The 25680-nt window shown below is 38.9% G+C and overlaps 2 protein-coding genes across 2 annotated transcripts in view; one reads left to right on the plus strand and one right to left on the minus strand.

Moving 5' to 3' along the window:
• LOC149256245 (protein CTR9 homolog) overlaps nt 1-25680 on the minus strand; it is a 194752-nt gene that overhangs the window by 32327 nt on the left and 136745 nt on the right. The window contains exons 10-11 of the mRNA XM_089460704.1: nt 20600-20700; nt 20405-20497 (exon numbers count right to left, since the gene is read on the minus strand). Of these exons, the coding sequence (XP_089316830.1) occupies nt 20405-20497; nt 20600-20700 (194 nt within the window). The remainder of the gene's footprint in view (nt 1-20404; nt 20498-20599; nt 20701-25680) is intronic.
• On the plus strand, nt 9583-17094 carry LOC149256246 (uncharacterized). Its single transcript, XM_089460928.1, has 4 exons — nt 9583-9661; nt 13276-14678; nt 14801-14929; nt 17008-17094. Exons 1-4 carry the CDS (start codon nt 9583-9585, stop codon nt 17092-17094), a joined length of 1698 nt encoding a protein of 565 aa, XP_089317054.1.

The raw sequence follows: 25680 nt of genomic DNA on the forward strand, positions 1-25680 counted from the left end.
AGTTATGAATGTGTGTCTTCTCAGAAGTATGCATAATGGATACATGTTGGATGTGGAATTTAATTCCGCATCCAACGAGTGTCTACAATTGAAATTTGAGTAAACCTATAAAGAGATAAGCCAAAAATACAATTAAAACAAAATAGTTTTCTTCTTTTCCCTCCAAACTAATTACATGTACCTCTTTTTAAATTTAAAGGATTTTGATTGATTTAGATATTATGCCATAAAAATTACATGAAAATTTCATGGGCACTTTTAGGCTGAAATTTCCTCTACTGCCATCAATCACATGGCCTCATTTAATGTCGTGGGCATATTGATATGGATCATAGGGCAATCTAAATGATTGATCAATTTCAATTGTATCCTTGTTTCCACACTTACTTGGAGGCTAGTTTTTTTACTCTAGTCCAATGGGACCTCCTCTGAAGCCTTAGGGATTAGGAAGGGCACTAATGGGGAGGGACTAATTGATATAGCGTGTCCAAGGTAATCCTATAACAACCCACAACTAAAAGATACGAAATAATTACATCAACAGTGTTATTAATAATCGACACAAAATATTCAACTGATTTTAGCATAGAATTTTCAAAAACCATGAGCAGTAACAGTGCTATTAATAATCGACACAAAATATTCAACTGATTTTAGCATAGAATTTTGAAAAACCATGAGCAGTGAATACTTACCTGTAGACTGAAGATGTGTCTTACTGCCAATTATAGAACAATGGCGCTACTTGAATCACACTGACCACAACAAATTTTTGGGGATGACTCTCCACCCAACTGTAAGGGCATTACAAATCCATTCCACTTTCCATCTCTACCAATTAGCCATCTTCGTTCTTTGGGTTGATAGTCATTGCTCATTGTGATTGGCATCGTACATCCACATCCTTGAGTCAGGCCCAAAAACTTGGCCCTAGAGGTTGACGCAGCTGAAAGAATGATAAAAGCATATAAAGCCACAATGGAAAGAAATGTAAAAGGAAAAAGATGGTTAAGACTTACAATAACCAGAGAAAATACTTATGTACTTGGATGACTAATATTCTCTTGACGATCTTTTGAAGTTGTTTTACCTTGGAGGAACCTCATACCTTTGTCAATCCTTATTGTTGCTTGCATTGGGTATGAATCTCTTGAAATCATCTACATAGCATCTTAGTGAAATTCTTCTTCCAAACTCATCTTGATTTCCTTTCTTGCTTTCACTGGAGCTAGAGCTCTAAAGGATATGGCTCTCAAATTTTACCTTGATTTTGCTTTTAGTGACTTAGGGCTTTCATCATCTTTGCACGGATATAATCTTTTAGTCCACATAGATACATTTTAAGTAATTGTTCTTCAATGAATCTTCATTGTCATGTATTTCCCATTTGTGGGTAATACAGTGCCCTTCTGCTTGAGATGTACAACTTTGTTGCAGACATCATCTTCTTATTCATCATAGAATCTTTTTAGCAAACCATTCACGATTTTTTTCTAATTTAAAGAACGGGCATCACATTTGCCAGACCACCATGGGAACCAGTCATATCTTTTTGCTTCCAAATTGTTAGATGTTGTCATGATTTTCTCACGTTCACCTAATGGTGGGTTTGATTCGAAGATGCCTTCCATTTTATTGATCCAAACAACAACTCCCTTATGGTTTTTACCATCGTACTTGGGTAGCTCCTTTTTAATTTGTTGACAATCCTTCCCTAGAGTTTTTGTATGGTACTAATTGCTTGTGAAGTGTACTAGCAGAATCTCATGATTTGGGGGGTCTTCACGATTTTTAAGATTTGGGAATTTGTACTGGCTCTTAAGCGTTTAAAAGATTTACAAAAAAATGAATTCACTCTTCCTACTAGCTACTCCACTTTTTTCATCTTGTTCCTTAAGCCTAAGAGTTGCTTCTTGTTTGTCTTCCTCTCTCAATTTTGAGAAGGCTCGCCAATGATAATCAAAATCTTTGCTTTCTTGGCCCTACATTCCTTGCAACATTTTTTCAATATTATTTATTTTATGGATCACTGCCACTAATTGTTTTTGAGTTTCAATTATCTCCTTCTGTCCTTCTCCCAACTCTGTTTGTCACTTTTCAACATTGTCGAGATGATGGCATACTCTACCAAGCTCCTCTCAATACTTATTTATGATAGTTTCATCGTTATTTCCCATTTTGGGTCTAGTTTTTTTCTTCTCGAACCCACTCTTTTTTTAGTGATATTAATTAAACTATATAATTAATTATTACTTATATAATTATTAATTAATTATAAGTAAGAACTATAAAATTAATTAATTTATATAACATACATAATTAATTAATTATATCACTATGTACTTAATTAATTATATAACTATATAATTAATTATGTAATCAATTAATTAATTATATAACTTTATATAGTTATGGCTATACAATTAAGTATATAATTAACTATATAAGCATGGGGCAAGGCTTGGGCCACAGAATGTGATGGTCAACAATGGAAGGACCACGCTTGGGCCACAGGACGTGATGGTCAATGGGGGAGACAGGATGTGGGTCGTTGTGTAAAGGAACGACGAGTGATGGGACATGGTTGGGTGATCTCTAGTGGAAGGGGAATATATGTGGTCCTGTTGGCTAGGGAACAAAAGAACATGACAGACAGAGTTTTTTGCAAAAGAATAAGATGGAAACGAATACGATGGAACAGGGTATCACGTAGAGGGCATGTAGAACAAGCAAAGTACAAGATTGAACAAAGGCACTGTGTTGGCAGGAAACACACAAGCAATGAACGACACAAACTTTTGCAGTGGTAGACCAGCGTGCAGCACAGATTGACTTGATGTTGCGGTGAATCAATGACTATGTAGATGCAAGCAGAGGAACGACTTCTCTGATACCACTATTGCAGAAGACAATATGCAACTGTGTAGAACATATATAAATATATAAATTTTAAGTATTATTGAATGAATTGAATTGGTGATTAGATGCCTTCATGACAGTGTGCCTAAATAGGCAATGATTGGTCAAAGGTTGAACGGTCATGTCTAATGACTTATCCCTTCATAACTAATAATTTTTCATTAATGTTTATTAATTTTTTATTTATTTATTTATTATTATTACTTATTGTTTAAAAAAATTTATTAATTATTTTATTCATAGCACCCAGCGCCCATGAGTGAGAAATTGCTACATCTTAAAAGGGTATTGGAAAATAATAACAGCTTGGGCTCCTAAGTTATGCACCAAATAAAGATAAATCATTAAATTAAGAGGTGCATCAGAGGGGTGGAAAAAGCATGCTTAAGAAAGGGGTAACTCATGCCACCACATTTTCTCCCTCCTTACGTCATTACACTCTAGATGTTAGACCCACATTAGCTTGTCTCATGGATGTTGCATCTTCAATGAAGCCTCTCCCCCTCCATGACCACCATATGACAAACACCTGTGGATTGATGGGTCAACCTGGGACATGTCATATTCCCCTTGGGGGTTGGAAACACCTAATAGGGTTGTTTACCTAATCATCCTTAATATAAGTGATCTTACTTGTCTTGATCTAGTAAGACATTAGAAGATGAGTTCTGTGTGAAATATTTATGTGCACCTAGCATTAAATATGGTCCATTATGATGCTTTCATGGTTTTATGTCCCTAATGAAGTTGATCTCACTTGATTTTGAGAGGTTTTGTTCAGGTGGTATCACACATGCAGTGAAGATCCCTTGATGGATGGCTTGACTTCTTCCCAACACCTTCCATGTTACCACTCTAGAGATGCACGTTGGGATTGAGCAACATCCACCATGCTTCTACACCTCTTAATGTTGAGCTTGAAAGCTTGGGTGTTGGATTGTTGGATGATGTGCCTATATCGACCTGGGAGGCCCACAAGTTGGCATTGACCCTGTTTGATGGACAGTGCCTTGTTCTGGAGCCTAGATGAGGATGGTTGTTACTGAGATGATTTCAGAGGGCTAGCACATCCCTCTTTGATGCCAACACTTGCCCTAGATGGTGTCACGTCACTCCTACAATGCATGGGAAGGGTGATGTAGGCCTCCTTTTAGATGACATCATGGTGGAGGAGGTGTGTTTGCAGATTTACAAATGCAATTTGAGTTTTCTTGGAGTGAGAAGCATGTGAAAATTCCTAGAGCTAACAATCTCAAGAATCCTATTGCAACCAGTTGAATATACTTCACCTAGATTGTAAATTACATTACAAACTTATTTCAGATTTCTTCTTGAAATATTGAAGCACATTACTGAAGCAGCCTACACCAAATTAAATATGATTCTGAAAGATAGAAATTGAGCAAGGAAATACAAACACATAGGACACCGTTCTTTTTGGACAAAAGTCCCCGGAAAAACCCAATGTGGGAAAACCGATGCAGCAATTCTAAGGGTTTATTATTATTAAGCAGTAGCAAAATCTAAATACATCGTTGAATACCTCACAAGGTTATCCAGTTACAGAGAGAGAAATACTAGCAGAAGCTTTGTGAGATTACCTCACACAATCACGGAGAAAAAGTCCCAGCTGATCCGGTCCCTGACTGAGGTGCCCCTGGTAGGCCCTGCGTTGTCTCTAAGTTGTCCCAACGTCAACTCTCCCAAGCACTGCATCACCCAACTGGGGAATCGATCTACAGCCCAGAGTCACTGCTCTCAACCTCTTGATCTCACACCCCGGCTTCTGGCTACTGAAATTGACTCTGCTGCTAGATTTTCGACTCTCTCTCACCCTCTGCGCTGCCTGTACATGGCCCTGTTGGCCCTGTGTCAGCCTTTGCGTCTGGGCTACTCGATCACCCTCTACCTCTCTCTGTTGATGATTCTCCGGCTGAGAAAATCTCTCTCTCTCTCCGGAAGCTATCCTTGCCCCTCAACTACAAAAGATCTCCTTAATCGAATTTTCCTCCTGAGAACTTCTCACTTCAGAAAATCGATTTCTTGATCTCTCTTGGTGTGTTGTCCAAATGACCCTCAAGCCCCTTCTTATATCTTTCTGTTGGACAGCCAGTGGCCTAGATTAACTCCTAATCAAAGGCTCATATTGTTTTGGCTTGATCTTCGTCTTCTTCTAGAAGTTACACCCACGATTAGATTAATACCCATTAATATTTTAATTTCCCTAAGTTTAGACTTAGGGAAATTAAAATATTAATGGGTATCAATCACTGAGAAAAAGTCTGAGCTAATCCGGTCCCTGGCTGAGGTGCCCCTGGTAGGCCCTGCGTTGTCTCTAAGTTGTCCCAACGTCAACTCTCCTAGGCACTGCATCACCCAGCTGGGGAATCGATCTACAGCCCAGAGTCACTGCTCTCAGCCTCCCGATCTCACACACCGGCTTCTAGCTACTGAAATTGACTCTACTGCTAGATTTTCGACTTTCTCTCTCACCCTCTGCGTTGCCTCTACGTGGCCCTGTTGGCCCTGCGTCAACCTTTACGTTTGGGCTACTGGATCACCCTCTGCCTCTCTCTGTTGATGATTCTTCGACTGAGAAAATCTCTCTCTCTCCGGAAGTTATCCCTGCCCCTCAACTATAAGAGATCTCCTCAATCGAATTTTCCTCCTGAGAACTTCTCACTTCAGAAAATCGATTTCTTGATCTCTCTTGGTGTGTTGTCCAAATGACCCTCAAGCCCCTTCTTATATCTTTCTGTTGGACAACCAACAGCCTAGATTAACTCCTAATCAAAGGCTCATATTGTTTTGGCTTGATCTCCGTCTTCTTCTAGAAGTTACACCCACGATTAGATTAATACCCATTAATATTTTAATTTTCCCTAAGTTTAGACTTAAGAACTCCATTAAAAATATTAATTATTTTAATAAAATCATCTCTGGGTAGAATTTCCCAAAACGGTTTCTGGGTTCTTTGGAATGCATGTGCCCAAGCCTCCCTGCAAAATTTGATGCCTAGAGCACATCCAATGCTAGCCCAAATAAACAGAGCACTCTTGGACCATTGCCCCACCTAATGCATTATTGCCTATTTTGGAGGATGACACTATGGTGGGGATCATTTTTCTCCCACACCCTTGGGTTATTTTTGGCATACTATTATGTTTTAGAGTTATTTCAAGGTCATCTTGTGACATTTGACCTAGTTGAACGCTCAAGTAAACTTGTTTTAGGGATTTTGCTTGTAAAATTAGTGAAGTGAGACTTGGTTACCCTCAGGGTTGCTAGAACCATTCCCCCCTGGTTTAGAAGAAGGATTCACGTCTCGTGTGGACCCGCAAAAAAACCTCGGGGATACTGCATTTCCGCCCTTTTATGTCGCTTCTTGGAAAAACGAAACCGCAACAGTTCCATGCACAGTCCTGACAACCCGAACCATAGATCCACCACAATTTGCGACCAATTCTGGGAAACGGCCAGACAATTCCACAGACTTAATTACTTTTTATTTTTTTTAAACTAACGTTAGAGTGGGGCTTCAAGTGAGTTATAGGTGAGTTAGGGAAAAGAGAGGATGAGATTAGAAGGCATTTTCCCCTTCTTTTTTCCTCATTCTTGCATCTTTGGATAGCTTGGAGAAAGAGGAGATATCAGAGTTGTGAGAGGTTAGTGGAGAGCTTGGAGGAGTGAAGAAGGAGGTGCTTGGAGGAGTAAAGAAGGGTTGCCATCGACAAGATCTAATGAGATAAGTGCAAACCCCAATTAACTCCCTCATTTTCTTGTCATTCTTGTTTGTATTTTTTCTCCTCCCTCTCCTACTCTTTCCCATTCTTTCTTCTTGCTCATTTTATTGCAAGTTGTCCATCTAGATTCTAAAATGGTGTTATTTTGGATTATCATTCCACTTTTGGTTTTCATGGTGTTGGTGGGGAATAGGCATAGAAGGGAAGAAGTGGAAGAAGAGAATAGTGGCTAAAATGTTGATTTGGGGTAGCATCAGATGTGCTCTAGCCACGAAAACTGGTGGAGAGGTTGGGGCACATGAGATCTCCAAAACCCAGAAAGGGTTTGGGCAGATTCTAAACAGTTCAGGAGATATTAAAATAATTAATACTTTTAATGGAGTCCCTAAGTCTAAACTTAGGGAAAATAAAATATTAATGTGTATTAATATGAAACTGTGTTAGAATGGTCCAGAAGACATGGATCAAACCAGATCTAATCTTAGCCGTTGATTAAGGACTTAATCTTGGTCGTTGATATGTCAACAGGAAAAGTATAAGAGGAGGCTTGAGGGTCACTTGGAGAGCACACCAGAGTGATCAATCATTCTATTCTCTAGAGCGGGGTCTGCTAAGAGAGATAGAATTAGTGATCCGAAGTTGTAGCTGAGGGGCATTGAGTACAAAGAGACAGAGAGGTAGAGATAGTGCCGGAAGAGCAACAAGTAGCCAAAGGGAGTGATACAATAGCCGCCAGGGCTCACGAAGGGCCATGCAGAGGCAGTCGGGAGCTGCGCAGAGTCTCAAAGAGGCCAGCGTTGCTGATGCAGGGCCTCCTAAGGCTGACACAGACCCATTCAGGGTGACGCAGGGCCAGCGCTAGGCAGAGAGGGGCTGACGCAGTCCAGAAAGGGCAGACGTTGGGGTTTCTGGGGCAGATTGGTGCTGAGCTGCCAGAAGGAATATTTGGGGTTTCAGCGAAGAGATTTGTCAAACACTGAGAGGTATTACTGCCAAGGAACTTCTCTCTTGGGTAGGCCAGTTTCGGCACCCAAATTGTACTCTGATATTGCTTAATAAGAAAACCCTCAGATAGCTGCACCGGTTTTCCCACATTGGGTTTTTCCGGGGACATTGGTCCAAAAATAATGGTGTCACATGGTGTGATTGTTTCTGTTTCCTTTAGTTGTTGATCTATATTATGTTGAGCATGCACTAGTGTTTATTTTCAATATTTACATTGTAAATAACTTGTTAAGTAACATAACAAGTAGGTAGGAATAAATCAGATAAAGTGGATGGAGGGTTTCTAACTAAGTAGACTTAGAAACTTCAACATACAATATGAGTGACCCAATTTATGATGAGGAGGAAGGGTTTGAAGATGAAGGGAATGAAGAGGGCATTAGAATGCAAAGAGGAAAAGTTGCATTAACACCCTTATGGAAAAAGTGATAAACCAACATTTGATAAATGTTCTTGGTGTTTTTGCTAGCGATACAGTGTTTCTTGCAAGTCATGACTCCTCCTCCATCACTGCGTCTTCTCAACACATTACAAATCTATTGAAAACAATCAATGATGGTTGTCGTATTAATGTGGTTCAAGTGATCATTAATAATGTAGTAAATCGTAAGGGACCAGGAAAAATCATTGAGCGGACTCATCCACACATCTTTTGGTCCAAGTGTTTGGTGCACACATTGAACGATTTGATGCATGATATTGTGAAGCATAAAGAATGTGGATGGATTGATCAATTTTACAAGAGAGAGAAGTGTTAGAAAATCGGAAAGGAAGAAATATTTTCTTATGTTGATAATTACTTGTGATGTTCTTGTAGTTTTATTATCTTTTCGTATGTTCTTTTATCTTAGCTTCATCAAGCAATCATCAAAAACAAAGCATGATGGTCAATGACACCAAATGTAGGCACACAGCTAGGGCTAACACCCCTCTATAGGGGAAAACCCAATCAACACTTCCACTAGTAAATCAAATTGAGATAAACCAAGACCTTAGACGTAAAAGACCTTCCTCCTCCACCAAGTCAACCTTCCAATATGATTCAGCAAACTGCAATAATCTCTTCTTGTCCAACAACTACAGCGCAACAACAACCCTGAATTTCGACCCCCCAACAACTTCCAAATTTCGGCCCAGCTACAATCCAAAACTTCGACCCCAGCGACTTTAGAATTTCGGCACAACTATAATCTAGAACTTTGACCCTAGCAACTTCAAAATTTCGGCCCAGTTATAATCCAGAACTTCACATGTGTGAGAGATAGATTACCCAAGAACTCAATTTTGGTCTTCCAGCTTCTTCAATCCTTCTCCAACAACTTCGCTATCTTTTTTTGCCTCCAACAACTACAAATCGAACTTGTTGAGTGAGTGTGCTCCAAATGAGTCGAATTGTTGCCTTTATATAGTGTTTGTGTGAGGTTGAATTCCCTTGATGAGGCCGACTTGTCCTTCTTGAGGTCGACTTGGTGGAGGAGACCTAAAATACCTATTTTACATTAAAATAAATTTCTTTCTTGATAAATGAAGCCCAAGAAGGGTCTTTTACATTATGACATGGACAAGGACACTTGACATAAACCCTAGAAGCCTACAATGGAGGCTTTGACCTAAGAACCATTGACCCAAGCATGAAACCCATGCTTTAATAAGCCAATTTCTTTTATAATAAAATTTCTTTTCCTTTCTTTTGACAAATACAGTATATCGTGACTCAAATACAATTACGAAGACCAACACTAATTACACTCTTCAACAGGAAGCAATTCATTAAATATGTCACAAGGCATACAAGGGCCAACTACTTTTATGGCACTTACTCCAAGTTGTTGTTGCTTAAACTTTCAAAACTAAATTTGGAAGCTATTACCTCACCTTTAGGAGGCTAGTGAAGGTGAGACAAGATTTAGCTACTATGGTGACATGTGATTCATGGGATGAGATGAGCACTTATAGAGATGGTGCTAATATAGTCAAGGACATTGTTCTTGACAGTTACTTTTGGTCACAGGTTAAATATGCTTTGCAGTAAACCAATTTATTACATGATCAAGTTTGCAAATTCAAATCACCCAATAATTGGGGAGGTGTATGAGCAGATGCATAGCAAGTTGGGGTAGATTAAAGATATTGTTGAGCCTAGAGATATCACATTGTACAATTATATTCATGTTGAGGTGGAAAAATGATGGGAAATGCTAAACATTCCATTACATGCCTCAACATATGTTTTTACACCTAAATATTATCATCCATCATGGCTTTGAACACCAACACCTAATGGGGGAGGCAAGAGAAAACCACACCATGGTCCAGAGGTTAAAGTTGGTTATACGAAAGCATTGGATAAATTAGTCCCTAATGAGGCGTGTGACATGATACATAAACAATTGAGCAACTATATCCTTGGCAAAGGTGCATTTGGGACCAATCATGCAATTAGAGATCGGGGGAATGTGTCTTCTCTTGAGTGGTGGAACATGCATGGAGGTGTTACTCCACTTCTACAATCTTTCAAAATACAAGTGTTATCACAGGTGGTAAGCACTTCTACAAAGAGGTGTTGGAACACCTATAGTTTCATCCACAATGTTAAAAGAAACAAGTTAAATGTAATCGGGCAAAGAGCTTGGTTTATGTTCATTACAACTTGAGATTGTTGTCCCATTACTGTGAGGATGTAAAGAATAATAGAGACCTTAAGCTTTAAGACAAAAATCTAGAGGAGGCCAATTCGAAGGATGGAGTGTTGCAATTAGAACAATTGGAGGATGCTCTTATCCAAGATGATGATGATCGATATGAAATAGTACCCCCATCCAGTGCCATATTCCCTAGGTTCCATTCTTCAACAACAACAGCAGGGGCTTTATCTTCCATTCCACAACTTCCACGACCACCATCTTCTTCAATGTCGCCACCATATGGAGGCTCACGTAGTGGTCGTGGTGTAAGGTGGAGAGATTAGTAGATATATTCGCATTTCACTACTTTTGTCATAGTTTAGGCTCTTTAGATGATAGATTAGAGCGTTATACTTTAGTGTTGTGAATTTGAACTTTTCAGTCTTCCTAGTTTTGTGTGTAGTTGGTGGTGGCATGGTGGCCTATTTCGTAAACACTATTATTTGGATTTTGGTCATGACTCACGTTGACAGTTGCTCACTTGCTAGATAAGTTATTTAAATCTTTTATGATTTTATCTTCTCAATGTCTACTTTCTATTATATGCTTAACATTTTGGTATTTTCTAGTATCTGCCTTCTATTATCTATGATATGCTTAAAAATTTGATGGATGTTTGTAATTGCTAGAATCTAGATGGTTGATGCTCGAATAATTAATCATTGGTGTATAATGGATGCCATATCTATCTTGATTTATGTACAAATATGCATGTCTTCATATATATATATATATATATATATAAAAAAGATGTTTTTGAAGATTTTGGAAATGCGAGGCATTATTCATATGATCAATGCAAATGTTTTGTGACAACATTTCTATATGACATCCAAGCTTACTATAGCAACACATCTCTTAATATAAAGACATGTATGATGACACCAAACTCTACAAGGAATCTGAAATTTTTCTGAGCAGTCAAATGATGAATTTCTTTGTGGAAAGAATTTGAGTTTTGTGGCATCTTATGCATGGCACAATCCTCTGTAATCATATGCGAGCTCTGAGGGATGTTACTTTGTAACATATGCAAACTAAAGAGTTTGTATGTGAAGGTCAGAAGCTTGTCAACTTTGTGACAAATCCAAAACCTCTTGACTACTAAAGCAAGTTTCATCTCTTTGAATTTTGTGGAAGAGCATCCATTCGCTTGTGAAAGAAATTATATATAGTACAATCACATCTCTCAATTAGAACTCATCAACTCACATACTTCTAATCTAAAATAAGACTACCTTTGGAGAAAGATTGGGTTATTCACTCAAGGTATTTGGGAGGCTAATCAAAAGTAAAAGGGTATGAACTCTATAGATGGAGAAAGACAACGAAATCTAAAGCAACATCTTTGTGAAATCTCTGAATATGACAAGGTTAATATTGTAATTAGTTCAAGATGGTATCTCTATCAGTGTTGCATGAAGCGCCCCCCCCCCCCGCTCCGAAGCGCGCCCCGTACGGAAGCGCAGTACGAAGCGCCTTCCGAAGCGCGCTTCGGAAATTAGGAAGCGCGATTCGTAAAAAAATTTGCGCTTCCTGGAATTTCCGAAGCGCCGGCTCCGAAGCGCGCTTCGTACGGCGCTTCGGGCCGCCGAAGCGTGGCGCTTCGGGCTGCCGAAGCGTGGCGCTTCGGAGCAGGAAGCGTGCGCTTCACGCACGCTTCCGTACGCTTCGGCGGAAAGGGGCGCGCCCAAGGGAGAAAAACAAATTTTTTTTTAAAGTTAAGTTAACTCAACCTTAAGGGGGTGGGTTAGGGTGAGGTTAGGGTGAGGTTAAGGTGAGGAATGAAAAGAATAAAGCCCCCATTCATTCCTCATTTTCTCACTTTGAGTTTATGAGAGTTGGAGAAGAGAAGAGAGGAGAGGAGAAGAGAAGAGAGGAAAGGAGAGGAGAAGAGAGGAGAGCTTGGAGGAGTGAAGAAGGATGAGCTAGGAGAAGGAGGAGGAGCTTGGAGCAAGAGCTTGGAGGACTTCATCTACAAGAGCTAAAGAGGTAAGTTCAAACCCCAAACTCCCTTGTTTTTTTGAAAAAAAAATTGTATTTTTCTCCTCCCTCTCCTACTCTTTCCCATTGTTTCTACTTGCTCCTTTATTTACAGGTTGCCGTTGTCCACCACCTATATCCATATTCCAAGATGGTGTTCTTTTGGCTTCTATGTATCATTCCACTCTTGGTTTTAATGATGGCAAGGGTGAGGAATAGAAGGGAAGAAACAGAAGAGGACATTGGTGATGGTCCTAATAGTAGTGACCCAATGTATGATGAGGAGGAAGGGTTTGAAGAGGAAGGGGATGAACTTGAAGGGGACACTGAAACACAAGATGGGAAAGCTACATCAACACCCTTGTGGAACTATGTGACCAAACTTGATGGTGGATCTTACAAATTTGTGTGCCCTCATGGTTGTCATGGAGGAAAACCATATTGTGGTTCATATACCCGTCTGAGGAGGCATCTTTGTGGGGTGCTGGACAGTGATGAAAAAAAGGGTTCTGTGGGGGTACAAATTTGCCCAAACATTTCAACTGAAGAAGGAAGAAAATACATCCAAATAGAGATGGCTGCACAACAAAAAAACAAGAAACAAAAAACTCATTCTGAATCAAGTGCAACCTCTAAATTTGGTAGTTGCTCATCTCCTAATGGTACTTCTGCAAGCTCTGGAGGTAGAAGAACAATAGGGGATTTCCTTAATGTTGCTGGGAGGGATGATGTGGATGGAAAGATAGTCCGTTTTCTTTGTGCTTGCGGTGTACCATTCAATGTGCTTCGCTCTCCCTATTGGCATGAAATGGTAAAGGCCATCAATGAAGCCCCAAAAGGATACAAGGCCCCCAACTATGAGAAAGCTAGAACAGTGTTATTAGAAAGAGAAAAAGCTAAGGTTCAAAGAGCTTTGACACGTTTTACAAATGAGTGGGTAGATTCTGGGGTATCCATTGTATCAGATGGGTGGACAAATATTAGAAACCAACATTTGATAAATGTTCTTGGTGTTTCTTCTAGTGGTGCAGTATTTATTGCATGTCATGACTCCTCCTCCATCACTGCATCTGCACAAAACATTGCAGAGCTCCTATTGAAATCAATCAAAGATGTTGGTCCGAATAATGTGGTTCAAGTGATCACAGATAATGCAGCAAATTGTAAGGCAGCAGGAAAAATTATTGAGCGTACTCATCCACACATCTTTTGGTCTGGGTGCCTGGTTCACACATTGAACCTTTTGATGCATGATATTGTGAAACACAAAGATTGTGGGTGGATTGCTGAGGTTTACAGGAAAGGGAAGCAGCTCATTAAATTCATCACAGGGCATACAAGGGTAAACTACTTCTATGGCACTTACTCCAAGTTGCAATTGCTTAAAATTGCAAAGACAAGATTTGCTAGTTATTACCTCACCTTTAGGCGGCTAGTGAAGGTGAGACAAGCTTTAACTAATCTGGTGTGTGCTGAAACATGGGATGAAATTAACACTGACACAGATGGTGCTAATGCAGTCAAGGACACTGTTCTTGACAGTTACTTTTGGTCACAGGTTAAATATGTTTTGCAATTCACCAAACCAATTTATTACATGATCAAGTTTGCAGATTCAGATCGACCAGTAATTGGGGAGGTGTATGAGCAAATGGATAGCATGTTGGGGCAGATTAAAGACATTGTTGAGCCTAGAGATACCACCTTGTACAATTATATTCGTGTAGAGGTGCAAAACCGATGGGAAATGCTAAATATTCCATTGCATGCATTAGCATATGTTTTGACACCTAAATACTATCATCCATCATGGCTTTCAACACCAGCACCTAGGGGGGGAAGCAAGAGAAAACCACACCAAGATAAAGAGGTTCACGAAAAATATATGGCTGCATTGAGTAAATTAATCCCTGATGAGGAGGACGCTGCATTGGTACGGAGACAGGTGAGCAACTATACGCTCAACACTGGTCCATTTGGGAGCATGCATGCAATTAAAGATCGAGAGACTTTTTCTGCTCTTGAGTGGTGGAACATGCATGGAGGGGGTACTCCACTTCTACAGAGTTTGGCATTGCGGGTGCTATCACAGGTGGTAAACACTTCTTCTGCAGAGAGGTGTTGGAGCTCTTATTCTTTCATCCACAGTGTTAAAAGGAACAGGTTGAGTTTAGACCGGGCAGAGAGCTTGGTTTATGTTCATTACAACTTGCGATTGTTGTCCCATTACTGTGAAGATGCAAAGTCTAATAAAGACTTGTTGATTTGGGACAAGAATCCAGAGGAGCCCAATTTGGAGGATGGAGTGTTGCGACTAGAGCAATTAGAGGATGCTCTTATCCAGGTATGTCCATTGTGGTATGAATTTTCCAATTTTGCCTTATAAAGCATTTCTCTAATTCATGTTTTTAATTTTTTTGTTAACTAGTGTTTTTTTTTTTGCATGAATTTTTTGAGCGATTCTAGGATGATGATGACCGTGTTGATATGCCACCACCCCCACCCCCATCTGGTCCCTTGGTTCCTAGGTTCCATGGTTCAACACCAACAGCAAGGGGTTCTTCTTCATCAGTTTCAGTGCCACGACTTACACAGGCACCATCTTCTTCATTGCCACCACGTTCTATTCGTGGTGGAAGGAGGAGCGATTAGTAGATATATTCACAATCTACTACTTTTTGTCATAGATTACTCATTAGACTTGTAGACTTGTGAATTTGAATTTTGAACCTTTTTGGCTTGGCGGTGACCAAGTGACATATTTTGTAAACATTATTATTTGAATTTTGGACATCACAAATGTTGATAGTTGCTCACTTGCTAGATAAATCATAATATGCTCTATGTTTTATGTTTTATAATATGCTTAAATGTTTTATGTTTTATAATATGCTTAAAAATTTAATGTATGTTTGTAATAGCTAGAATATAGATGATTGTTGTACATACTAGTAACTACAATGGAATCATGGATGCCATATCTATCTTGATTTATGCAAAAATATGCATGTTTTCATGTCTTCTATAATTAATTTGGTATTTGGGATGTTTGTTTTGAGTATAAATGCAAAAAAATATAAAAATATATATATATATAGCAGACGCTTCCGCGGACGCTTCGCTTTAGATTTTTGGAAAATGACGCTTCCGCTTCCGCTTCCGCTTCGCTCCCGCTTCGTGCAACATTGATCTCTATAAGTTAAGACCTAAAAGTTTGTGATCATACTCTCCTCTATGGCACAAATCCATGTAGGTAACACTCTACAGTAAGTCGACTTATATCAACGAAAAGTGTTGAGCCCCTAAGGAAAACCATTAATTGATATTTGAAGTTCACTATACAATGATAGAGACTACAAAGAGTTGATCCACTATCTCATACTCAAGGGAAGGATTGAAGGACGAAGTAAAATAGACCATAGTCTGAAGTGTTTAGACCATTATATTTACCTTGCTAAAAGCTTGAAGTTTGCATCTCAGAAGCAAAGAACAATATAGTTGAAGGTCAATGTGCAGACCTTTTGAAGATCATATGAAGCCATAGTTGCAAACCTCTTTTGAACAAAATTGAAAAGAATTCTCATGGACAAAATTGAAGAATCAACTTGAGTTGAAGACTAAATTCACTGTAAGCATATCTCCTTCTGGAGCCCAAGAAAGTTATATTATGATACCATACTCAAAGGTAAAAATGGAGAACAATAAAGGTTGGACAAGTAAGGTTAAATAGGTATTAGGTACATCTAATTTTTTTTCTTGTAATTACCTATGTCAATTATTTTACATATAAATACTAAGTCTTCTAGGTCATGCTTCTTTATAGTCTGCATAGATAAGATCAACAATATGTTAGCATTCAAAGTATTTCCTTGCATATAGGTTTTTGTGATCAATGAATGAAATGAACTCCATCTCATAAAAGGCTTGTTAATAGCATCTCTAGGGTTTTTGCAACTAACTCTTTAGTATGCTTGTAGAATTTGCAATTCTTAAATGACAGATCTTGAAGACTTTGGAGAATCTAGGGTTCATAAACCCTAGCAAAGATTTGAATTAGAAACCCTAGGAACAAAACCCTAACTAATCATTTCTATTGTAAGAAGAAGATCTAACTCTTGAAGATGACAGAAATGACATCATGCTAATTTGGGAACAAGGTCAAAACAAGAACTAAGCTTTATTAACAAATGGAAGAATTGGAAGAACGTAGTAAAGCACGAAGATTTTTCTGAATCTTAATAGACAAAGAAAGCAGTTTGAAGTATGCATCAAAGAAGTCAATTTGATGGCAGCATGAAAGCAAGACTTAGTAAAAGAAGAAGTTCACTTACCTCAATTGGCAAGAGGGAGTTGCAAGATCTTGGATGGATACAACATTACTTGAGCTAACTGAATTCAATTCAAGGACACGTCAATTGAGTTGGCAGTGTTGATTATGAATATAGATACTACCAATGGATGAATCTACTTGGAAGCTAGTATAAATTTTTGAAATAGCATGAAGCAAAATTTTATTGCATGGTGAAGGAAGAAAACATGGAAGTTTGTACAATTAGCTATGAAGCAGTTAGGCTTCGTAAAATGTTGTGATGGACTATTTGATGACACATTGGATTCAATATGAAGATTGTCAGAGAACTAAGAAGGTTGAATCTCATTATGATTTGATGCAGATAAAAGTCAAGAAACTACAATGGATCTCCACAGAACGAACAAGTAGTCAATGCATTGATGAAGTTCATTTTCATGGAAAAGGATGAGTATTTTTTAGACAAGCTTAGGCATGTGGATATTGTAGAGAAATCAATACTAGTAGAGTTAAGGTTAAATTTCTCTTTCTTGATAGTTACCTGTGAACTAGGTTGGCTTCTTTTACTTCTTTGTTATATTATCTTTCATCAAACAATTACCAAATTATGTGTGTATAAAGATCACAAAAACACAAGACACAAGATGTAGGCATTATGCCCGGGAAAAATCCCTATCTAGGGGAAATCCTAGTCAAAATCTCTTCCTTCGATAGTTTTCTTAAGATAATCCAAGACACTTCAACCTAGACACAGACCTCCTCCAACCACCAAGTCAGCGTCTCCTTCCAACAACTTCAACCCAGATCTTCTACCTTGTAGCAACAGCACTTTGACCCAGCAAAATCCAGAATTTCGACCTTCCAGCAGCAGAATCTTCGACCCAGCACTTTCAGAATTTCAACCCTTCCAACAGTAAAACTTCGATCTAGCAACTAGCCCAGTAACTTTGCATAAGAGAGAGAAAGAGATAGCCCAAAACCTTCGACCTTGATCCTTCCAGCACTTCTTCTTCTCTTCTTGGAATTTCACACTTTTTCTACCTCCTTCACTTGGATATCGAACTTGTGAGAGAGATGCCTCCAAATGAATTCGAATTGCTTGTATATATAGGCTTTAGGTATCAAATACCTTATCTGACTCAATAATAAACCTTTTTACATGATTCAAAAGCCCAAGAAGGGTCTCATAAAATGTACAATGACTCTAATGACTCAATATAAATCCTAGGAGTCCACAATGGGGACTTTGATTAATAAAATATGACCCAAGCATGAAACCCATGCTTTAATAAGTCATTGTAGCAATAATTAAAAAAAAAAACTTTTTCATTCTTTTGATAAGTACATTACATAATGACTCAAATACATTTATGAAGACCGAACCTAGTTATACATTCTTCAACAGATATCTCCTTCTTGGTTGAGAGGGAATGAGGATCTCCTCCCTGGATAAGAGAGAGTGAGGGTGGACACTGTGTTCTCCATGTGTCACGTACTATTGCTAGGACTAACAGTGGTAAGCCTAGTGCATGAACACAGGAAGGGAGAATGGTGGATTGGATAAGCAACAGTGACTGACATTCTTTGAAGATATGTACTATGACTAAGACTAACAGCCATAAGTTAAGTACATTGATCTAAGATAAGAATGGTCTTGAGGACCAACGTTTCCTAGTGTCAAGCATTGTGACAATGGATTAGAAAATGGTCCTATAAAGACATACCTTGGTGAACACCCAGGTCGGGTATGTGCATTGAGATGCGATGGTGTCCAAATTTATGCCTCCCAGCATTGTGCTCTAATCTAGTGGAGAGATAGAGCTTACTTAATAATACCTTGGTGATTTGACAATGCTAGTTATGATGATGTATTCATAATTGATGCTTATCAATCCAGATCTTTTCTTATATGAATATTTCAACTTGAAAATATCCTATTGAGTCATTATAAATAGCTCCCTAATTAAGAAGGAGTGTTAAAGTTGTAACTAGTGTCGGTCTTCATAATGTAATGTAAAACTATCAATGATGTATTTATTATATTCATTATTATATTTTATTTTGGTTAAAGCATGTTCTTCATGCTTATAGAGTCAAAAAGAGTGAAAAGAACATTACTTGAGTCATGTCCCTTTTTGGACATTTACAAGAAAAATAAATTTGAATTTTTATTGAGGTTAAGTCCACCAAAAGTACAAGTCGCCCTGAGCCTCCAAAATCTACCTATTTGACCTCTTGACAGATATATATAGAAGGCAGTTCGACCTATTTGGAGGATCATTCAAGTAAATAGTAAAACCTCCTGAACTAGCGAAGGAGAGAAATATTCCAAGTTGAAAGGCAAGACTACATAAGTAAAAATCCCACACACATGTGGAGGATATTTTCTGTGAAAGAGGCTGAGACTTCTGAGGCAGTTGCAGACCTACTTTCGGCCTCCTTGGTTGCAAATCCAAAATTCAGAAAATTTGATCAGTTTGGGGTAGTTTGACTATCATTGACCTTGATTTGGGAAGTGACTTGGAGGAGGGCTGGGCTTGGTGACTTGGTGGAATTTGGTCCTTGTCTTGGTCTTGGATTTCCCATTTTGATCTGATTTTATAAGAGAAGGATTGCTGGGTTTTCCCCCTTGTGGGGTTTTTCCCTTTGCTTGGAGCCTAATTTTTGTGTCTCGTCTCTTTATTTTCCTGGAAGATTGAATATTTGTATAATTGCTTGATGAAGAAGACATAAAAAACAATAGAGAAGAAATCTAAACATTCACAAGTAATTATCAAATACAGAAATCAAGCCTAATTCCACTACACTTGGTTTCTCAACAGAACTCATATCGAGTATGTTGTTGTAAAGGCTTTGAGCATTCTTGTTAAATGGCCTTGAGCCCTGAAGATATCTTATCCTTGCTTACAGGCTGGACTATGGAGGGTGGAATGCTTTATTACATTGCAAAAAAAAATGTTCATAAAAGAGACAGACATACATATGTATGAGATATAATTAGCATATGCATATCCATATGCTTAACAATCCATTACTATCTTATTTAGCACATATGGGGAAATTTCCTTAAATCACCAATTTGCCCTTATGAACATTTGCACTTCCACTTGCTTATTTGCTAGGTGGTTTTCCTAAGTGAAAAATTCGCTTGCATGTATCCACCAGTACATTATATCGGCTTATTTGCTTGCATATATCTCTTTGATATTTAATGCCATGCGAATATAGGTAATGCAATCAGAAAAGTTTATCTGAAACTTTAAAAACTCAGATCCCTGACAAAGAGGCATAATTATTTTTCTTGGATTGACCAACACTTGCACTTAGAAACAACTATTCAGCCAATAATGATGCCATGTTACATGTTTAGCTGTTAGTCTAAAATCATTATCTCAATTCTGTACTCAAAACAACCATTTCACAACTCTGAATTTCTATACAGATTTCATCTCCAAAATAACTATAAATCATTCTCCTTTGCATAAGTCAGAAAGAAAACAGATCCATGTCGCACATAAAAGCATATTGCATAAGCAGCTACAGAAAGACCTCCAATGCAATTTCATGAAGTGATAAAATTCAATTCCATTTAACGACAACAGTTAAAACTACTATCCTCACAACTGTTTGTACACTGGAAATAAACAAATAAATACTTGCAAAGAGTTCTTGAAAGAGGGAGAACAGTGCATCCTTATCAATGCCTTAACAAGAAAGAAGTTTAGTTCCAGAATGCAGCTAAAGCAACAGCTCCAACTTACATGCGCATCACGGGGATCTATGCGAGTTGCCTTTTTAAACATTTCCAAAGCCTTCTCAGCCTGTCCTTGTTGAACATATATATATCCTACAGCCTTGTAAAAAGAATATGCAAGAGACATGCATCAGCGAATTATATATATTTGAATAATTAAACTGAACTCTGAAGCATTGATAAACAAGAACACATGTCTAACCTTCAAGCTCTCGCAATTCTCAGGGTGTACTTCCAAAACTTTTTCAAAATTTGATAGAGAACTCTTAAGATCTCCCAACTTCATTTGAACCTGCCCCAGCCCTATTTCAAAATTGGCACTAAATTAGCATGTTTTGAGAAGATGATGGTGATATCTGAAAATGCAAGTCCTGAGTGCTTTATAGAACAAACAAAATAAGAAAATATTAGAACACTATGCTGTTAATGTATGAGCAATGCTCAGGACTGAGACACCAGTAACAAAACAAGCTTGGCCTTAAGGTGGGTAGCTAGTAGCTACATCACCATATTTGCTAAACAAAAAGGTAAAGAATTCAATTTAGCTGAATTTAAACGATAGGAAATTAAGTATACGAAATTTGGGGAGCTTCATGATTAATCCCAACAACGGACTTGCAACTAAACCATATTAAGAAGATAAGATCATTTTATTAATGTCCATCAAATAAATGTAGGTCAGTAGGACTAAGATAAAAGTTGGTCAGTGAGACTCATGACTAAGATAAACTTGCACTGCTGGTACAAAGTATAGCTGATTAGAAAATAATATTAATTGATTATGATAAAGTAAATCAAAACATCACTAAAACAAAAGAAGTTAGAACAAATCTTGTTAATTTCTAAATACCAGATCGGATCTATTTCACACAAATTATTTCATACCCAGAAATTTATTTAATCCAGTAAATTAATTTTCTCAAATGCTGAAAATAAACACTGGTATTTTTAACTTTTCACAACAAATTTGCCGCTGAAAACTCTCAGATAAATCAGCACAAACAGCACATAAATCTGCCCAATTAAATCTTCCTTCACATTAATTTATCTGGAAACTTTAGGGCCTTGACCCTGCACAGAAATTACAGGAAAATAATTGGACCTAGAAATGGCCCCACTGGATTTTTGGCCTAAGGGAAAATACAGCCCCTGAAATCAGATGTTGGAAGATGACATGGCCCTGGCAAATCTCAACCTCCACCTGTACTTATTCATCCTCCCTGTACAGCTGCACCCCAGAAGAATTTCAGCCTCCCTTAGCTGAAGTTTCAGCCTCTCCTTTGTTCCACGTACCCTGCAGTATTCTCGGCCTCCTTCCTAAGTTTCAGCCTGCACAAATCTTGGCCCCCCTCTCCTCAAGTCTTGGCCTCTCTCCCCTTAACCTGGCCCTCACAAATTCTCTTTTCCTAAATCCTTGCTGCACACTTTCTTCTTCTCTTCAGTGAATGAGCCTCTCACTCCTAGAGAAAATCTCTCTCAATCACACTTGTGTTGTGTCTTCATCGAGCCAAATTCTTAATTTCCAAAGTGATAGAGGACTAGGATTAAATCCTAATCCACAAGGATCGACTGTGGAAATTAGATCTAAGTCACTTAAATAATTAAATTATTTATCCTTAGAAACTTTAGTCCAATAGCCAACATTAAACAACAAATGAATTAATGTTCTTTTCCTAATTTAAAACTTAGGAAAGAAATCGTAATGGTTGCTCCTCTCCAACAAGCAGTTAAAAAGGACCATCTCCTGCATGCCGGACACTTAGCCTATGCGGAGGACCTTTTGATGCTACAAACATGAACACTCCCTCCTACCAAGGGCAACCCAGCTTGTCCCTGTAGGACACAAACTTCCCCTTCACCAGGGGCTTGGTGAGAATGTTTTCCACCTGCTCATTTGTGAATATGTAAAACAAATTCACAACACCTCTATAGACCCTGTCTCTCATGAGGTGGTACCTAAACTCTACGTGTTTGGACCTGTCATGAAACATTGGATTCTCCGAGAATTTAAAGCAGTTATGATTTTCACAATGAATCATGGTGGGCCCCATCTCAAGATCAAATAAACCTGTAAGCATTTTGCGAAGCCATATGCCCTCACAACTAGCCAGACTCATTGTTATGTACTCACCCTCTACTCAGCTAAGTCCTACAAAATGTTGCTTCCTGCTATACCATGACATCATAACTGACACCAAACTGAAACAGCAATCTGAAGTACTCTTCCTATCCATTACACTCCCATTCCAATCTGAGTTTGTGTAGCTCTCCAACTACACTCCGCCAATCCTGACATACCTGAGTCCATACTCCATTTTACCTCTCAAGTACCCAAGCACATGTTTCACTGCCACCCACTGCTAGGCTCCACCATAAATTAGCTCAAGGTGTTGACAGCATAACAAATATCCAACCCGGTGTTGTCCAGATACATCAAGGAACCTATCAACTACCTATACAATGTGGAATCCACCAACTCAATCTCAGAAGCATTAAGCTTCCTCAAGTTGGCAATCATTGGTGTCAACATAAGACTGCAATCCTCCATCCCAAATCTCTGGTGAGCCTCTCAAATCTTTGCAGAAAGTGATCATCCACATAGAGCACTAAGACAAGTGAATCATCACCAACAAGTACATAGTACAAGTTGTAATCCACCTCACTCTTGGTTCAGACCAAGCCTAACAAATATCCATCAATCCTCGAGTACCATGCTCTAGGTGCCTACTTAGGTTCGTACAACGCCTTCTTTAACCTACAGACATGAACCTCTCTCCCGTGCACCTCAAAATCCTAGAGCTGCTCAATATACACTTTCTCAATGACCCCATTAAGGAATGTTATCTTCACATCCATTTGACATATCCTCCACTCCATCTCTGAAGCGATGGAAATAACAACCATGATAAATGCATATATAGCAAAAGGAGCAAATGTCTTCTCATAATCTACTCCCTCCTCTTGCGAGAACCCTCTCGTGACAAGCCTCGCCTTATACTTTTCAACACTGCCATCAGTGACATGTTTGATCTTATATATCCATCAAGAAGTGACAGTTGATTTTCCTTCAAGCCTCAACACAATAAAGGCATCATGATAGAGTTCTACTCCTCCACCGTGGCATCCCTCCAAACCTCCTAGAATGTTTACTCCTCAAAAATGGAAGGCTCAAACTCACTAATGTTGCTCATCAAGGCCATTTAGTTGGAAAATCTCCTCAGTGGCCTACTCTCCCTGAAGATGCTACAAGGAGCCCCACGTGCTCCTCAACATCTCTCAAGGCTTGCTCTACCCATCTTAGCCTCCTCCTAACAAAGCTTGAAGAAACCTCATGCTCTTCATCCTAATCAAAAGACTATGTCCTAGCTACTATTGTTGCTATCCCTTCCTCAACCTTTGGAGCCTTTTGCTCCTAATCATCTACTACTAATGGATCTGTACCATATGACCTCCTAAAGGTCCTACCCTCATCAAATCTGATATACCTACTAACAATAGTCTTACTCTCTACTAGAATGCACACCCTGTAGGCCTTTGAAGTCTTGTTGTATCCAACAAATATGCACTTCTCTACCGAGGGCTCTAGCTTAGTCCTCTTCTCTGGAGGTATGCGAACATAAATTGGACTACAAAAGATGCAAAAGTGGCTCACATTCGGTTTCACACCTATGAAAGCCTCCTGAGCAATATTGTCCTACAAAATCTTGTGAGGACACCTATTTTGCAAATAGACAGTCATGTTGCACACTTTTTCCCACAAAAACATAGGCAGGTCATAATCATGGATCATAGCCTTGGCTACCCTAATGAAGGGGTTGTTTTTTCCTTTGTTCCTCTCCATTCTGCTATAGATTATATGGCATTGTCAGTGCCTTCTTAACCCTTGCCTCGTTGCAGAAGTCATTGGAGGCATACTCACCCCCATTATCCAACCTCAAGATATTCATCTTCCTCCCTGTCTAGTTTTCCAAAAGAGCCTTAAACTCTTGAAATTGACTAAAGACCTCATCCTTGGTCTTCAAGAATTATATCCAAGTACTCTTGGAGAAATTGTCTATACATATCACATAATAGCAATACTCCATCATAGACTCCACTAACATGGGACCACACACATCTGAATGTATCAAATCCAACACAACATTGGACCTAGTCTCACTATTTGCAAAAACAACCTTGGCATACTTGCCAAGGGAACATTCCTTGCAAACTAAATCTTGGTCTACACTGAACTCCAAAAGACCAGTGACCATCTCCTCTAACCATGGTAAAGCTCTATAGTGCAAGTGACCTATACCTAAGTGACACTCATACAAGTTGTCATTGTCATGCACTAAGGCTTGTACTAGTCGCCCTCTCGACAAGTACAAGTTACACTCTCTGCCTCCAATCACTCTCCACAATCTAAGGTAAGATTCCTCTGGCCTAACAAGCACCCATCCACTTGTAAAGTTAACCTCAAAACCCTTCTCCTCGATAGTTGATATTAAGAGTAAATTCCCCTCTTGGTACATAATACTTAGGAAGAACTTAGGAAAGAAATCATAATAATTGCTCCTCTTGAAGCAGCTAAAGAGGACTCTCTCATGCATGTTAGACACTTAGCTTCTGCAGAAGACTAACTAATGCCACAAAGATCAACAAATCTATGATCATATTCTAACAAATAACGTAAAACTGCCACCCTAGAAGAAGTCCTTTGCAGACTGAGGATTCAAATGTAATATGAGGCATTTATGCATGATCATTCTGTTAGGATATTCCGACACATAGGATATAGTTAAGTTCAACTTGGTCTAGTGTAGAGTTAGGTATAGAGTTAGGTAAAGTGTGTTTCTTTACCGTTGTACATTTTGTAACTTACAATCCGACGGTCACGATATGTAGTGATCCGACGGTTCATTCTCTCCTCGGTATTACCGACACTTGATCCGTGGCTTGACACCCGATTGGTCCATGAGTTCTATTTAAAGCGCATGGAGGGTCATTGTTCGGGTAATCCGTGCATGAGAGAAGCTTATGTAAATTTTCATTCTTTGATTAATAAATTGCCTGTAGTACCCACGTTGGGACAGGCCGTGGACTGTTTCCCTCTTTGAGGGTTTTAACCACGTCAAAAATACTGGTGTATTGATCTAAAATCTGGTTGTGAGCGGTGTCCTTTTGGTATTCTTTCTGAGGAACTTACCCTGTAAATTCCTACATGGTATCAGAGCTATTTGAGGGCCGCGTCCGTTGGTGATCCAAATCTGAAGCCGGTAGAACTGCATGCGGCTGTCGTTT

The sequence above is a fragment of the Pinus tabuliformis genome, chromosome 7 (assembly GCF_031772625.1).
Source record: "Pinus tabuliformis cultivar Carrire ecotype Pingquan chromosome 7, CPIR1, whole genome shotgun sequence".
Lineage (NCBI taxonomy): Eukaryota > Viridiplantae > Streptophyta > Pinopsida > Pinales > Pinaceae > Pinus > Pinus tabuliformis.